The sequence below is a fragment of the Tupaia chinensis genome, unplaced genomic scaffold (genome assembly GCF_000334495.1).
Source record: "Tupaia chinensis unplaced genomic scaffold, TupChi_1.0 Scaffold000076_1, whole genome shotgun sequence".
In the NCBI taxonomy this organism is placed as follows: Eukaryota; Metazoa; Chordata; class Mammalia; order Scandentia; family Tupaiidae; genus Tupaia; species Tupaia belangeri.
Window position 1 is genome coordinate 270,858 of NW_006159536.1, and position 17,551 is coordinate 288,408.

The following is a 17,551-nucleotide window of genomic DNA, read 5'->3' on the forward strand; positions in this document are numbered from 1 at the left end:
CAGAGAGAGACAGAAAGACAGAAAGCAAGAAATCACCCCCCAGGGGGGATGGTCACGTCGCAATCCCTTCTCCTCCATTCTCCTCTCGGGATCTTGGGCACGTATGCACATGTGCCCGGCATGAGTTTTAAGCCACCAGGTCCAGGATGAACTGCGGTTGACTACGTGGGAGTCCAGCGACATAGCTATTATGCTAACTGCTGGTCCCAAGACTTGTTTTCAACTAGAGGGGATGAAGAAAGGTTTAGGAATAGGTGAGATTTTTTTTTTTTATGGTGAATATTTATTATTATTTACCAGGAACAGCAAGAGGCTTACAAATTATCAGTCACTAAAGAGCTTCTGTTTGCGTGGGTTATTTCTTTTCTAAAAATTTTTTATTATCATCATAATCTTCTTTATATTACATTGGATTGCATATAACTTTACAGTGTATTACATTGCTTTTTCAAAAGGGAATGCCATGCATGTCAGTCAATACAGAGACATTAATCTCCCCACTTCATCATTCAATATCTTTTCTATGATTTTCCCAATCATTATTATTATTATTCTAATTATTTTTTTTAAACAGTCAATCACTATTTCTCATTTTGCTTGTAAAAGACTTTGCCCATCATGAAGTACTTCTCAGACCAATCCAGTTGAGAATACTATACATGTCATTACCAACACGCACTAAGCCATATCTGTTTCTCACTAACGTCCTGCCTCTCTATTCTTCTTTTGCTATCTTTCTCTATCCTCTTCTCTTCACCTCCCCCATTCCACACTGTCCTATTCTTATTAAGTACCTTCACTGCTTTTATGTCCTCCAATTTTTTCGTCTCTACCATAGAGTGTGGATAGTCGGGATATATTGAGTGGATACATACAATATCTTTCTTTCATAGCCTGGCTTACTTCACTCAGCAATAGATCCTCCATATCTGACCACTTTCTATCAAATTCCAGGGTCAGAATAGGTGAGATTTTATACTAACCCTCAAATGTGAGGAGAATGTGGACAAGCTGAAATGAAGGGAAATCAAGGCAGAAAAAGTGGTGAGAGAAAAAGGCAGGAAGGTTAGGAGGTGGTAATAGAAACTGCAGTCAAGGGACCAACCAGTAGCATGATGGGTAAAGCACTGGATCCCACATGACTGAGAGCATGATTCAAGTTCTAGACCCAGTGGCTTGGAAAACTCGCCAGGCATGTATGCATGTGGGCCCAAACTCCCGAGAAGTGAATGGAGCAGAGAGAATAGTGGTGTGGCCACCTGCTGGGAGGTGCTTTCTTACTTTCTCTCTCACTCTCTTCCTCTGGCAAGTGCATATACGCTATCACACATTTTAAAGGAAGGAAGGAGGGAGGGAAGAGAGAAGAAGGAAGGAAGGGAGGAGAGGGAATTACAGCATGGCCGTACCCTTGAGGAGTGATTTCTTGCTTTCTGTTCCTTCGTGTGTACACACACCCTATAGCAAAAATTTCTAAAGAAGAAAGAGGAAGAAATGTATTGAGACAACCTGGAAAAAATTAGACACAGACTGGGTATTAGATGAGAAAATATTAATTTTATTGGGTCTGAAAATGGTAGATTAGAGACATATTCTGAAGTATTTACAGATAAAATGATAAAATGTCTATGATTTGTTTTCCCTCATTACAGTAAAATACAAAAACAAACAACTAAACAATTAAAAAGCAAGAGTTGGGAAGGGGTAGGAGAAAAGAAACGAGAATAACAGTAACTTGGGACTGGTAGATGGCATAACTGTTACATTTCTGGACTCCCATATAGTCAACCACGGTTTGAGTCCTGGACCTGGTGGCTTAAAACTCACGCTGGGTGCTTGTGCAGGCTTAGAGGACAATGGAAGAGAATGGATTGTGGCGTGGGGTGATTTCTCACTTTCTGTCTCTCCAGTGACTGTACATGCCCTGTAGCAAAAATCTCTCTTAAAAAAAAAAAGAAGGGCCAGCAAATGGCATGGTAGTTGAGGGCACTCAACCACCCACATGGCCAACTGCAGTTCAAGTCATGGACCTGGCAACTCACTTTCTCCCTTTCTCTCTTTCTGTCTGCCCCCCTCTGGTCAAATTAAACTAAATAAACAAAGTTAAATAAAATAATTCTTTAAAAATAAAATAATAGAAACTTGATGATTTTTAAGGCTGAATGACTAATAATACATGGTGTTCATTTTATTCTCATACCTGCTTTGGATGTGTTTGACATTTTTTTTTTTTAATGATATATTTAAGACCAAGCTAAGAGTGTGGACTTTACTGTGTGGCACCCTGAAACTGGGAAGGCTTCTGTGAAGGCTTTTGGTCTGAGAAGGGTCCTGGGAAGGGGTATGAGAGACCCAGAAAGGTTAGTCTGGAGGAAGAGTAAACCTTGATGGAGGTAATAACGGTGAGAATGGGTTTTTTTAGAGTGGATAGAGGAAATAATAGCAAAAGAAGAATGTGAATCAGGTGCATGGCTGGAAATATTTCGTTATTCCTCTTCAGTCAATAGCAATTTTGTCCTGAAAACTCTGCACTGAGTACTGAAATGATGAGGAAGAAAGGGCAAAAGGATCTTCATTGAGGAGGAACTGAATCAGGTAATTATACTAGTCAAAGTGGAAAGCAATGAGGAAAAAAAAAATCTTTTTCCCTTCTCGTAAATTCCATAAGGAATTTCTGTCTTGTGGTTTCAGTATGAAATTCATAAATAAAATGATTCATTTTGATTATTTATTTATTTTATGGATGAGAGAGAGCAAAGACAAGCAAGCTGAGAGAGAGTGAGTAACTAGCATCTCAAAAGGGTCTCATGCCTAACTCCCTCCCTCCACCCTTTCCCAGCCTGCCAGGATCCTGGGCACCTGCGTGCACACCCAGCATGTGCAATTCAACCATGGTCTTCAGCATGGCTTCCAGCAGTGCAGAGCATTGAGCTAGCCTGTCCCATTGTGGCAGGGCCATCATTCTCGCTGTGGAAATGATGATCTTGGTCAGTGATCATATATCTGTCTGAGTCACTTAGGGTATTAAGTAATATTATTCATTTATGAAATTGAATAATATGTATAACATTAATTGAATGAATTGAAATGATATAATCTGGGGAAACAAATTGAACTCTAGTAAATTAATGAAAGTTTTTATTTAAATATATAGCTTTTGATTTGTCAGTAGCAGAAATATTACAAACAAACTTTAGATCCAAAAGAAAAGAACATTTAGAGATGAAAGAGAAATGGTAATTCTCCAGCCCTCTTCAATAAGAGGTAATTAATACTTTACATATACAATGTTAATAATGTATGATATGAAGGCCCTCCAGAGAGGAATAAGCATCCCAGAGAATAATTTCCAGATCAAATCTTGTTCTCATTTTCAAGAAATTACATCGCAAACTGCAGCCTATAAGAATAAGATATATTATCCAGTTTCAGTGGGACAGTGATAACACATTGGTCTGCAATACTGGAACCATCTGGAAGGTTGGGGTTTGGTTCTTGAGTCAGCCTGGACAGGTATGGTGTGCACAGGCATGCCTGTTTTCCTTGCTGGCTGGTAGATGCTGTGCATGTTGGGGGCTACAGTGTGAGACTGGTGGGTGCATGTCTTTCTCTCTCTGCCTCTCATAAAATAAATAAATAAAACTTAGAAAAAAAAGGATAGATCAGTTCTTATGATTAGTACTGTTTTCTTTTTAATTTATTATTTTTTCTTTTTATTTTTATTAATAATTTTTATTATGGGCCAGCAGATGGTATGATGGTTAAGGTGCTGGACTTCCCACCATGACCATGGTTCGAATCCCAGACCTGGAGGCTTGCTTTCACTTTCCCTTTCTCCCTGTCGCTCTCTGGTCAAATTAAAAAATATTAATAATAACAAATAAAAGTAAATAAATCTTAAAAAATAAAGGTAAATAAATCTTAAAAAATAATTTTTATTAACACAATTGTTAACAGTGTGCTCTTTTTGTACATGAATACGTGTGAATTGTATTAAATTAGTATACCCATCATCTCAATCATTTGTAGCATTATGTACAGTAATTTCTTATTAACCCCACTCTCCCGGACAGTGTTCTTTCTCTCTACCTGCAGTTGTTTCCGTTCATCAACATCCCTCTATTCCACACCCCTCATCATCCTTCCCAGTACCCTAGTAGTCATTCTTCAGCTACTTTTTTTTCTTTTTTAAGAATTTTTTGTACATGTACTCACCAGAGAGACAGAGAGACAGAAAGCGAGAAATCACCCCCTGGGGCGATGGCCATACTGCAGTTCCTTCTCCTCCATTCTTCTCTTGGGTTCTTGGACACGCATGCACACAAGCCTGGCATGAGTTTCAAGTCTCCGGGTCTGGAACTGGAACCACGGTGGGAGTCCAGTGACGAAACTACTATGCCATCTGTCGGTCCTTCCATAGCTCTTTTTATGAGGTAATTCCCTCAGTTTCCATATATAAAAGAGAATATGTGTTGTTTCTCTTTCTATACCTGGTTTATTTCACTGAAAAAAAATGCCTTCCATGGGCTTGTAGGTGGTGTGGTGGTTAAGGGCGCTGGACTCCCACGTGGCCAACTGCCATGAGTCCTGGACCTGACGGTCTGCTTTCTCACTTTCTCTTTCTCTCTCTCCCGCCACCCCCGGTCAAATAAAAATGAATGAATGAATGAATAAATAAATAAAATAAAGTTCAATAAAATAATTTTTTAAAATGCCTTCCAGTTTCCCCCATTTAACCTCAAATGACTGGAGTTTTCCTTTTTAATGGCTACATAGTATTCCATCATATACAAATACAACACTTTCTTTAACCATTTGTCTGTTAATGAACACTTAGGTTGTTTCCTAACATTTTGGCTGTTGTGAATAGTTCTGCAATACAAAGTGGAGTATATATCTTTAGAACATACTGACTTCATTTCCTTTGGATGTATGCCTTGCATTGGGACTACTAGATCATTTGCCAGTTCTATTTCTAGTTTTTTGCAAGATTTCTAATTTATATCCCCACCTACTGTGTAAAGAGAGCCCCATTTTCTGCATCTCACCATCATTTGTTAGGTTTTGTTTTCTTGACAATAGCTATTTTAACTAGAAGGAGGAGATAGCTTCATTGTAGTTTTGATTTGATTTTCCCTAATAATTAACACTGTTCTTTTCTGTATCAATTTAACATACCATTTAGAGAGGGCAGAAGCTGAGGCGGAACAGAGATAAGAAATGTTTCTTATTGAGAAGAAAAAAAAAAGATGGAACCTAGTGCCTTCTTTACCCTAGTCTGCATGAGGTATGTTCGGGAACTCTGGAGACTCTCTAGCAGGACTTCTCATTCAGTCCACCCAAGCTGGCATTTTCCACCCCAGATCACACAGTCAGGAGGAAGTGAGGTGTTAGGTTTGTTGCTAGTTTGGGCCTGTTAAAGTAGACTTTCTAATTCACAGTAGCCGTTGTAAAAAGCTTTCAGGAAGATAAGAAGAGGAGAGGAAAATGCTTAGCTAAAAGCAAAAGAGGTGGTTTTTATTTTACTCAGAAAGGCCTAGCTGAGCCTCAGGGTCACAGGAGAGATAGGGATCGAGGGACACGAGGTTGTGTCTTATTAGGAAAGGTTGGCCTGTCATCAGTGCCTGATGGAAATGAGAAGGGGAGAGGCAGCAGCAGTGTCTCTAACAGCACTGCCTCCCTTATTGCATTATCAGAATAGACAGATAACCTGAGAATAGGCATCCATTATCTGTTTCTACAAAGGGATTAGTGTGGGTTGCAAGAAATTAATGGCTTTTGCATTACCACAAAAATACTAATGAATGTCAGGACCAGAGATGTAAAACAGGTAATACTGGCTTTTTTCTGCCTTATTTTTTCTCTCCTTTTCTCTTTTGGCTTGCTATTTTAAGATCTAGATCTTACCGCCCTTTTTTTTTTCTTCACCACAAGCAGGAATCATACCCTTTGGCAGTGTGGTCTGCCTCCATTAGGAAATGACTCAATTAGTTTGTGAATGTCACTAATGTGTGTCAGCGAAGAGATGGAGAAAGATCTCAGAAATTAAAATCTATACCAGGCAAGAGAGCTTCTTCTTGCATGGATGTCAGTTCCATGTCTGATACTAGATGAGGAGGTATCTTCAGTGTGAATCACCTTTGATTAGAGTATTAAACTGGTGTACATCGCAGCTAATCATTGGTGAAAGGTGGCGTAGCTAAGTAAGTTTGTGAGATAGAGGGAAAGGGAAGAAAGGGAATTTTGCCTACCTGCTCTGGGAATTGCTAGGTTTAGTTTTTACCTTAGGGTGCATGTGCTCACCAGAGAGAGAGAGACAGACAGACACAGTGACTGCCAGGTCCAGGACTTGAACTGTGGTTGGGTATGTGGGAGTACAGCAACACAACTGCTATGCCATCTGCTGGTCCCTCTAGGAGCTTGCTTGCTTGCTTGCTTGCTTTCCTTCTTTCTTTTTAAGAATTATTTATTTAACTCCATTTGTTATTATTGTTTTTTAAAATTTTGAACAGACAGAGACAGAGAGAAGGAAAGCGAGAAAGCAAACTACCAGGTCTGGGACTTAAACTGTGGCCAGCCATGTGGGACTCCAGTGCCTTTAACCATCACGCCACTTGCCAGCTCCTAGGATCTTTATTTCTAACTCAGCAAGTACTTAGTAAGTACCTGCTATGTGTCAGGGATTATACAGTGCACTGGGACATAAGGATGAAAAGAGAGACCTCATCCCTGCTTTCAGTGGAGCTTATTGTCTGGTAGGGAAGACAGACTTTAAAAAAAAAAAAAAGTAAATGAAAACAACCATAAAATTTATTTTATTTGGGCTGGCCACATAACCTAGTGGTTCAGGGAGCCAAATCCCACATGGCCAGCCACGGTTGGTGTGCTGGTCCAGCCAGCTTGAAAAACATACCAGGCACAGGTGCACACATGCCCAGAATTCCCAGAATGGAGAAATGGAGGAGAAGGGATTGTGGCCTGACCATGCCCCATGGGGGAGGTACCTTCTCCATCTCCCTGTTTCTCTCTCTCTCTCTGGTTAGTGCACACACTCCATCTGGCAAAATAGATAGATAGATAGATGTATTTGTTTAGATATTTAAACCAAAACAAACTATTGTAATACCATCCGATAAGAGTCCATGATAGAGGAGCAGTATAGTAGAGATCCTCGATACTGACCCAGGGATACGTGCAGGCAAGATGAGGGTAGGGGTTGTAGGAGTCAGAACACAGGCCTTTCTGGAAGAGAGCAAATGTGTAGTCACTGGTGGAAGCTGTGGGAAGGAGCATTGCAAGTCCAGGGAATGGCAGAAGCACAGACAAGCTCGGAGAGAGAATGGTCATCCAAGCAGAGACCTCCAGATCAAGCTGATTAGGTCAATTCTTGAGAAGTGGTTACAAGACAGAAGGCCATGAACTGTTTTTAGGGTTGACGGGGTACTTGAGAAACAGGAGTCTGTGAGCAACACACACTATGCTCTCTAGTTTTCATTGATCCTTCCTAGCTTTTCCAACCTAAGGAAAGTATTCACAAGGAGTTAGGTTGAGCCACAGAAGGAATGTTCTCTTGAGAGCTTCTGGTACCGTGTAGAATGCTACCTAGAAAACAAGGAATCCTGGCAAAATGTGATTGGTTCCTAGACCTTTGCGGTGTTGTATGTCACAGTTACTGCAGTACTGGATTTGCTTTCTGCACAGACCTCTGCAGGCACATGGATGTTGCATGCTCTCATACTTACTCTTACACTCACAGTTCCTTTTTTTTTTTTTTCAGTTTTTTCACTATGAGATGTCCTCTAGCTATATCTTGCCAATTAAATCCCATCTTGTAATTTTACTTCTGCTTAGTTAGTTTGAAACAGAGGGATGTCAGCCCCTGATCTGCTTGGTTTTGTACACCTACCTTCACATAACTAATAAATATTTTGCCTCTTTTTTTTTTTTAACCCCCTTTCTAGAACACAAGCAGACATTCCCAAACATTCTGAAGAAGGGATACCTGGAGATTAGGAAGGACCACGACAGTTACTGGCAAAGCTGTTACGCAGAACTCTCACCTTACAACTTATACTTCTACAGCCTGGACAGCAGTGGGAATCAAAACCTTTATGCCACCTACCAGCTTTCACACTTCCAGAACATATCTGTCTTGGGAAACCTTGAGGCCAGGATGGTGGACACCGTTCTGTATGATAACACCCAGCTACAGCTAAAAGCAGAGTCCGCATGGGAGGCTTTGGACTGGGGGCAGAAACTTTGGGAAGTCGTGCATGCTACCGTGCCTGGTTACGTGGGACGGCAGGATGAGCTGGCAAACTCACCAGGTCTCGGTCACCACATGGATAGCACACAGAATCATTGTCTACAGAAGAAAGCCAGTGGGCTGCTGCCACCATCCCCTGTCTTGGACAGCCCCAAACAGTACCAGAACATCATCAAATCAGGAACGCTCTACAGGCTGACTGTCCAGAACAACTGGAAGGCATTTACGTTTGTGCTGAGCAGGGCATACCTCATGGCTTTTCAGCCTGGCAAGTTAGACGAGGATCCTCTGTTGAGCTACAACGTGGATGTGTGTCTGGCTGTCCAGATCGACAACCTGGATGGCTGCGACTCTTGCTTTCAAGTCATTTTTCCCCAAGATGTCCTCCGCCTCCGAGCTGAGACCCGGCAGAGGGCTCAGGAATGGATGGAGGCTCTGAAAACAGCGGCCAACACAGCGAGGAGTTCAGAGCAAAACCTGCAGGTCACGCTTAGGAACAAACCCAAGGATCAGATGGGCGGGCCTGAACTCAGGAAGAACAAGCGCCAGTCTGTGACCACCAGCTTCCTGAGCATTCTGACGACTTTGTCTTTGGAACGAGGACTCACTGCTCAGAGTTTCAAATGTGCAGGTATGAAGCAAATTTCCAGCCTCAAGTTCACTAAAGAACAGCTCTGAATCCCACAATTGGAATTCACTTTAAAAAAAAAAAAATCCCCTCAGTAGGCCAGTCAGCTTCCTCTCCCACTTATAGAAGATGGAGGCTCTGAAAACAGCGGCCAACACAGCGAGGAGTTCAGAGCAAAACCTGCAGGTCACGCTTAGGAACAAACCCAAGGATCAGATGGGCGGGCCTGAACTCAGGAAGAACAAGCGCCAGTCTGTGACCACCAGCTTCCTGAGCATTCTGACGACTTTGTCTTTGGAACGAGGACTCACTGCTCAGAGTTTCAAATGTGCAGGTATGAAGCAAATTTCCAGCCTCAAGTTCACTAAAGAACAGCTCTGAATCCCACAATTGGAATTCACTTTAAAAAAAAAAATCCCCTCAGTAGGCCAGTCACAGCTTCCTCCCACTTATAGAAAGATTCTCTTCCAGGGCATTTGCTCTGTGAACACATCCCTCCTTACACCATGGTGGTAGAAGGAGCCGTGATATACTACATTGCATCAAAATGACTTGATCTAAACATAACCAAACTAGAAGTTAGGCTTCCTAAGTCAGGTGTGATTCCATTCCCTCTGCCGTCTTGTATGAAAGTCACTGTAATATGGATGTCACAGAGTGTCACATAGGAGACATCTGGGCCCAGAGCTGACTACTGATGCTCCTAAGGCAAGGCAGACGTCTGTAGTCATAACTGTCATTGATCATGCCTTGTCAGATCCTGTTAAGGTGGAATCTAAAAAAGTCAGCCTTGACAGAAAATGTGGAGAGCTAAAAGCAAGGTTGGTGATGACTCAACAGATGACCTCTGAGTCATGATGGGCCTGTGCTTCATCACGGGGAAGCCCGGGGCTTCTGGAGCTGCTGCGTGAGGGTGACACACAAAGTAGAATTTGAGGCCAGTAATCTTATTGCCTCCAACCTTATTACTGCTTCTCTCTTTTGCTCCTTCTCCCCCCACCCCCAGGAACAGTAAAATAGAAATGAAAGAAACAAGCAAAAAAAAAAGTTCACTAAACCAGATCCATTACTATATACAAATCAAATTATTTCTCTTTCACTAAACTCCACAATTTATGGCAATAAATTTTCCATGAGGGTAGTTTTAGTTGGAAGCCTGATTTGGAAAGCTTTAATTCAAATCTATTAGATTTAAGTATGTTGTATGAAATGAGCAATACACTCACCACCAGCCAAAGATAAATTTTAAATTTTGTCTATACTCCTGTATTGAAAAAAGTCAAATAATAGTGACACAATGAAAGCCACATTTTGAATTTCAGTTAGATAAAGATGATGACCTTTCCTCCTGAAAAATAATTTACCTAAAGGAGGATAAAATGAATTATCCCTGCCTTACCTGAGGGTCACAAAAACTATGGAACAGAAACTGGCAAGGTGGGATTGGAGAGGTCAGAAACAACAAACCACTTAAGTCATTCTAGGTTATATACATATCTACAGGTATGAAGACCTTGTGTGGGGACCAGCAGGTGGCATAGTGGTTACAAAGCTGGACTCTCATATGGTGAACTGTGGTTTGAGTCCGGGTCGTGGTGTTGGCTTGAAACTCATGCTGGGGGTGTGTGTGTGTGTGCATGTTCCAAATTCTAGGAGGAGAATGGAAGAGAAGGGATTATGGCATGGTCATCCCCGCTTTGGGGATGATTTCTAACTTGTTGTCTCTTTGGCAAGCGTACATGCCCTATGGCAAAAATCTCTCTTTAAAAAAAAAAAAAAGACCTATGTTAAGCCAACCAGCTACTTATGGAAAATGATTTTGAAATAAAGAAATACTCGCTTCAGCATAATTTTTAAAGAAATGAATTGACATTTCAGTGTCCTATTATACTACATATTTTATCTTTCAAAGTTCAGACATTCCACAATAATTTACTAAGTGCCTACTTCTGACATCCTGGAATTCTGGTACACTTCAGTGGTTTTAGATTGCTGTTAGGGACAAGTCTGTTGTGTTATTGGAATAAAGGAAGACAAGCCAGCTTAGTTCTCGAGGTAGAGACTAGAGTAGCTGAATCAAGAAACTTTCTAGTAGAAGAGGGAAGACGCGCCTCAGGTGTTCCCCAGAGCTGTCACCTAATTCACTTTCCTCTTGGCAGTTTGCTTCCTAATGGAATGCGCATCGCTCTTATTCTGTGCTGTATCGTAGCACTCAGAGCACTCAGAAGACAGAGAAATGGAGGCAGAGGGTAGCCCTCAGCAAGCCCGCTGCATCCAGCTGTTGGAGAAATTAAAATGAGAGGCGGACAAAGGTGAGTAGGAGAGGCAGGGAGAAGGAAGCTAAGTAGAAAAGAACAGGGCGAGTGCTAGAGAGTGGGCAGGAATAGCACTTGCTGGCAGCCGCTTTAGGCGCCATGCTCTAGGATGCTCCTTTGCTATCTAAATTTGGTGTCCACTGAAGTGGGCCAGATAGGTCAGGAAGGCTAGTGATAGGGAATCCAGGGCCCAGGGATAATGTAGTCCAAAATCATTTGCTCTGCTCCACTTTTACTTTCATGCTTTGGTTTGGAGTTCTAACCAACGGGGTTTCTAGTTTGAGGTGGGGAGAAGTCAATCCAAATTTGTATAGTGTGTCACATTCCAAAAGAAACAAAAAGTCATTTTTCTTAAACAACCCCTCTTCCATCAGGAAGTGCTACATTCAGCTGTTTTGGGACACATGTGGTTTACAGGGTTGCTTTTCATTTTCCTTAATACCTGTGCACAGAATACTGCTTTTCTACCACAGGTAGGAATACTTAGTCTCCTGTAGGGGGCAGAGTCTCAAAAGAAAAAGGCAAAAACCTTGTCAGGCAAACCGCTGAATGTTTTTTAAATTACTGGAAAGGCTCTTCATTATATCAAAGATTATTATAGCAGATGGAACTTTAAAAATTGATCCACATTTCTCATAAACACATTTAACATAAACCAGCTGCTCTTTTCCTTTGTACCTGTGTCCTGAACTTTGCATTCTTGTCAAAACACATTCAGTGAAAAGGCTAGGTGTATACATAGCATGTTTACCTTCTAAAATGCAAAAATGTCCACATTATTTTTAGTGAGTTTTGGCTTTATGTATTGTTTCAAGGAGAAGCTAATTCACAGTATTTTATGGGTTTAGTATGCCTCTTTAGCCTATATGTTTATGTCCTCATCTTTAAATATTTTGGATGGACAGATTTTTAAAATGAAAGATTGTGGCACCAGTCAGTGGCACGGTGGTTGAGGTGGCTGGATCCCATGTGGTCAATTGCAGGTTTGTGTCCAGAACCCAGTGGCTTGAAAAACATACTGGGCATGTGTGCGTGCATGCCCCAAATACTAAGAACAGAATGGAGGAGAAGGGATTGTGGTATAGCTATCTCCACTGACCCCCACCCCACCCCCATCACTCCGAGGGTCATTTCTCTCTTTCTCCAGTGAACAGACATACTTTATAGCAAAACTTAAAAAAAAAAAAGTCAAAGATTATACCAAGTAGCTCTTTAGTTCCTATTCAGAGTGGCCCCAAACGTTGGCTTTTAAACCTATACACGAGTGCAATTGGCTTTATTTTACTAAATCTTTTCTGTAGATGAAGAATATTTTATATCCTTCTTTCAAACTTGAGGAGTCCCTGTAGAGAAAATGGATCATGACTATCCAAAATTGCCTGAGGTTATGGTTTTGAAAATATATGCTGATAACATAACCATTTATTTCTTAACATGCGCTGCACACGGCCTTTTAATATCTGTACCATGTGATTGTTCCATGGCTTCCTTTCCATTCCCTGGCTGTCCTCTACTTAGGAAGCCCCAAATACAGTGTCTTCTTGCTGCTCCTGGAAACTGCCAGGGTCATGCCTGCCTTCAGGGCCTTTACCCTGCTGGCCCTACTTCCTGACATTTGAAAATGAAGGCTTTCCTTTGCTCTAGATGAATCAGTACTGCAGGAAAACAGACCCAGGTCCTGCCCACATGGAACTTACAGTCTACCAGGGAAGATAGTTATTAAATAATTCACACCAGTGAATGTAGAATGGCAATTGTGAGGAGTTACAGTAGTGAGGCCCACAGATCAGATTAGAGAGTTGTAGGAAGTGGTGCCAGGTAGATAGAAGTTGTAGATCTTCTGTCCTTTTGACCTATGAAAGAGAAGCAGTTGATAAGGCTGAACTTAGTATTTGATCTGAAATCACACAGGGTTCTTGAGCAGAGAGTACGTGAAAAGAGTTATTTAAGAACAGTTCACTTGTTGGTGTTTCCCTATAGCCTCTTACAGACACCTCTGTAAGAGGTGCACAGAAAATGAGGTGCACGTCTTCAGTGAACTCAGTTGCTAATCAGAGTTAAAAATTATGTTTGCAAGTTGGGAATGTCAATGTTAAAATATTAATGCTAAAACAAATGGTTATGTAGCTTATTAAGATATTTATGAAGTATATACCTGTAAGTGATCCTAACTTAGCTTATTCACAAAATGCTTTATCAATTTGATTATAAGACAGCGGCTTTGTTTTCTTTACGAATTTGACATGCGTACCTCCTGCACTCAATAGATAACATGGTTTTCTTGGCGCTAGCACATACAGATCATTTTTCTGTAATTTCCCAGCAATCCGGAAACTTAGCAATTGAGTACTATAATGAAGGGGCCCAGGGACTTGTTTATAGGTGTGACAAGAGATGCCTTTACAAGTGTTCTTGTGCGACTGTTTTGTAATCTGGAGGTGAAATTGGCTGGCCTACTGTGGGACAGTGTTCCTGATAATGAACCGAAGTCGAACCTGTTAATGGAAGAGACAACGCACACAACAGTGAACCTAGCGGATCCCTTACACCGCGATCGTACTGTCAGTTTTTATGGTTTTACTCCTTCGGCTGCTGTTTAACCTCTTGGGACTGCTGTTGGTAATTACATCTCTCTGGCATTAAGAGCTTTTGCTTTCCTTTTTTTGCCCCTCCAGCCCTCAGAAGGGGTAAACCCGAGGAGGGGGGGGGAGTTTTGCTGTGAATTCTTCAGCCATTTAGTGCAAATTCCTGTAATTACCGGCATTGTGTCTTCTCTGAATGGCACATAATACAGCAGAAGCCATTCCTAATTGAGACCTTACAGGAGGTACAAATCCCCTCTTTGTTCGGCCTGACAAATTAGTGCCAGAAAGTGGCAGGGTCCGAATGGGAATCAAAGGCAAGAAACACAAAGATGGAACTTAAGGCTACAGTAATAACCCTCTCTTGTCCCGAAGGGAAAAAAGTAATGACCAATGAAAAATGATTTTTTTTTTTTTTTTTTTTTGTTATAAATTCCCTTGACATGACAGCACCTCGGGGCTGCTCTATTTATTTAGCAAAAGTGATTAAATAGTAATACAACAGGGCTGCCCATTGTTTCCCTGGCTGCCCCCACCTCGCAGACCCCTGCTGCCTTGGCTAATTGATTGACAATGAACCCCTGATAAAGAAGTACGTTGTTAGGACCTGGGGTGGGGGGAGCATTTTTCCCCCTCTTTGTGTATCTGAGTGTGTGTGTGTGTGTGTGTGTGTGTGTGTGTATGAATTTCATTTTTGTTTGAATTGCACTATAGTTTTTCTTCACCTTACCTACCCCATTTCCCTCCCCTCCTTTCCTCCTCCCCCCCCAAGCTTTTCAGCGATGGCTCCCAGCTGACACTCACACACAGGTACAGGGAAATTAGAATTGTAGTGCAGGCTTTTAACACGTTTATCTTTGGAGCTAATTCCCCCTAACTCCTGCTCTGTTTGAGACTGAACAGCAGTGTGAGAAGAGAGAAAAGGGGGAGCAGGTTGATTATTGGTACTAGAAGGCTAGTAAAGTGCTGTTTTATTTTTATTTATTTACTTGTTTTTAGTTTCTCATTTGTGAGAACTGATGTCAGAAACGAGTCTTTGTAAAAGATTTCTTCTTAAATTTCTCAACTTAAAAAAAAATCTATGCACTAATAATATTTTCATTGTGGGAGATATTGAGTAATAAATAAAAACTCAAAATTTTAGTCTCCCTTCAGTTCCCAAGACACCAAGATTAATTATTTGAGGACGAAATCTGACTGCTTGTAGTGTGACTCAGTGCCCCAAGGATGTGGTAAGTTGTGGCAAGATTACCAAAGGGCTCTAGGCAGATAATTAATAGCTCCTGGTTATGTGTGCTCAACTAGCTAAGCTGAAGCTAAATCCCTAATTTAACTCCGTTACAGCTGCAAAAACAAATCATTTCAAGCCCCTATGAAAGCAAAATATATTAAACAAACAGCATCGACCTTGTTAATACCACATGGCATTTCATGTGATAAATGAGGGCGTATTTCTGGTAGAGGCCTGTTTTATGACATCGTTTAGACATAAAGGATACCTTTTCCCTAGCAATACAAGCATCCCTGATAGAAAGTATGGGGTGGTTAATTATTCATTAAATAGCTGCCAGACTGGAAGTAAGCAATATTTTTGTGCTGGACCTAGTTTGTTACTTATTGGACTTGGAGTAAATCATGCAGAATAGCAATTCTTCAGCAAAAGAGAAATTGCATTTGGTAGCCAATTATGCATGTGAGTTTACTAGGGAGAAAGTTCTGTTGATGTTTAAGGGCTAGGAAGAGCAGTTGTGTATTAAGTTCTAGAGTAGCCCAAATCTGTTTTCATTTGCATGTGAAAAACTAGGGGTCCTTTAGTTGCCTAAGTTCCAAACCATCTAAGGAAATGAGAGATGAAAACAAAACAAAAAAATAGACTCACCTTAATATTTCCAATTCTTATCTTTATTACTGTTTCCAGATTTGTTTCTCACTTGGTAGGAATAGTAATAAGATTTGTTTGGATTAGGGAATAGGCAGGTAGCCAGTTAGAGGAGATAAAGATAATGAACAAAAACTTAGTTATGCTCCCCAAAATGTAAACAGCTTGGGCAAATGCGAATTGTTGAGTCCATTATTGTTATCCCATACCGTATTCTCTAATTCATTTTGGATTGTTGTCTTGCAGAGGAGAAATTCCTAGTTGTTTTGTTGTTGTTTGTTTATTTTTGTGAGCCAAACAGCTAAATTTTGTTTCCTCAGCCATGAATGTGGCCATGAAGGGGTTGCTGATAGTAAAATCCTTAAGTGGAATTTTAGCAGAGGGTTCATTTCAACATTTATTAAGGCCTTCATGTGTGCCACACATTGCCAGCTATCTTGGATCTTGCAATAAGAATGAGGGAGAAGCTTTACTCTTGAAAGATTTTGAGCATTTTCCCTTCTCCTGAGGAGTATGGAGGGCTAAAGAGCTAAAGTAATCCCTTCCCATTTTAAACTTCGCTCTTCTATTTCCCGTAGACTCAAACTCTGGGAGAATCTCCTTGGCTCTAGCTACCTTCTATCAAAGATAAAACTTGAATTTCTGTTGTATGCTCATCATGGTAAGGGAGAAAAGGGAGGTGCAGTCTTCGTTTGGAACCCCCGGAACTGTATAGTCTGGTTAAGGATGCACAAAGGAAAAGGAATACTGAATAATTCGGTCAGATCTATGTTATATAGCACTTAATGTTCAGAAAAGCATTTGGCAAAACCCTCAAAACAGACAGTTGGATTATCAGAGATTATAGTTACATTGTTTTGTGAATGAGTGGCAGTTTTTGGTTTTTTTTTTTTGAGAGGTTTTTCGCTATAGGGCGTGTGTGCTCGCCAGACAGACAGACAGAGAGACAGAAAGTGAGAAATCACCTCCCAGGGGGGATGGTCACGCCGCAATCCCTTCTCCTCCATTCTCCTCTCAGGATCTTGGACACACATGCACACGCGCCTGGCGTGAGTTTTAAGCCACCGGGTCCGGGACACGAACCTCGGTCGACTAAGTGGGAGTCCAGAGACATAGCCATTATGCTAACTGCTGGTTCCCATGAGTGGCAGTTTTACTCAAGAATTGTTGTCTAATGGATCCCTTTCAGCTTAGAAGGTTGAAAATAGGTGCACAATAACAATGAGAAGGAGCATCATTTAATAATTGAGAGCTAGGACTCTGGAGCCAGATTGCCTGGGTTTCTCACTAGCTTTGTGACTCTGGTAAATTGCTTCACTTCTCAGTACCTCCATTTGGTTCATCTTTGATGTGAAAAAATAATCACATCTACCTTATTCATAATGGAATAAGTTGAGTTACAGGGCTTGGATAGTGCCTGACACATAATATGTGCAGTATAAGGGTTAGCTATTAGTAATATTTGTCTCCTACACTAATAATTGCTTAGATAAAGATATCATAGGCATATTATCAAATTTGTAGCTATCACAAAATCAAGTTGAACAATTGATATGGAACAATTGATACAGACCACAGATAACACTGAACCTGTCTTCCATGTCTTTCACCCATAAATGAATTGCCTTTTTCTTCCATGTCTTTCACCCATAAATGAATTGCCTTTTCCATGGTATCTAAGCACTTCGCATTCACTGTGGCCGTGACCGCTTGGAGTTTGAAGTGTGACAACAGACTAGCATAGATTTCTTTTTCCTCCTTCAAAATAATACACACAAAAGATGGTTCATGTGCTAGAGTTTAGGAACCTCAGCACAATTCTTCCTTTCTTTATTTTCTTGTTTAGTTGAGAGTGTTCATCTTTCCACTGAAAGGAACTTTACG

The 17,551-nt window shown here is 41.0% G+C and overlaps 1 protein-coding gene across 2 annotated transcripts in view; it reads left to right on the top strand.

Annotated features, from left to right (window-relative positions):
* PLEKHM3 (pleckstrin homology domain containing M3) overlaps positions 1-17,551 on the top strand; it is a 222,554-nt gene that overhangs the window by 16,770 nt on the left and 188,233 nt on the right. Inside the window, exons 2-3 of one of the 2 annotated variants that reach the window (XM_006142436.3) lie at positions 7,959-8,695; positions 9,027-9,225. In XM_006142436.3, the coding sequence (XP_006142498.1) occupies positions 7,959-8,695; positions 9,027-9,225 (936 nt within the window). Of the gene's footprint in view, positions 1-7,958; positions 8,895-9,026; positions 9,226-17,551 lie in introns of both variants that reach the window. The other variant, XM_006142437.3, reaches the window with a different exon arrangement.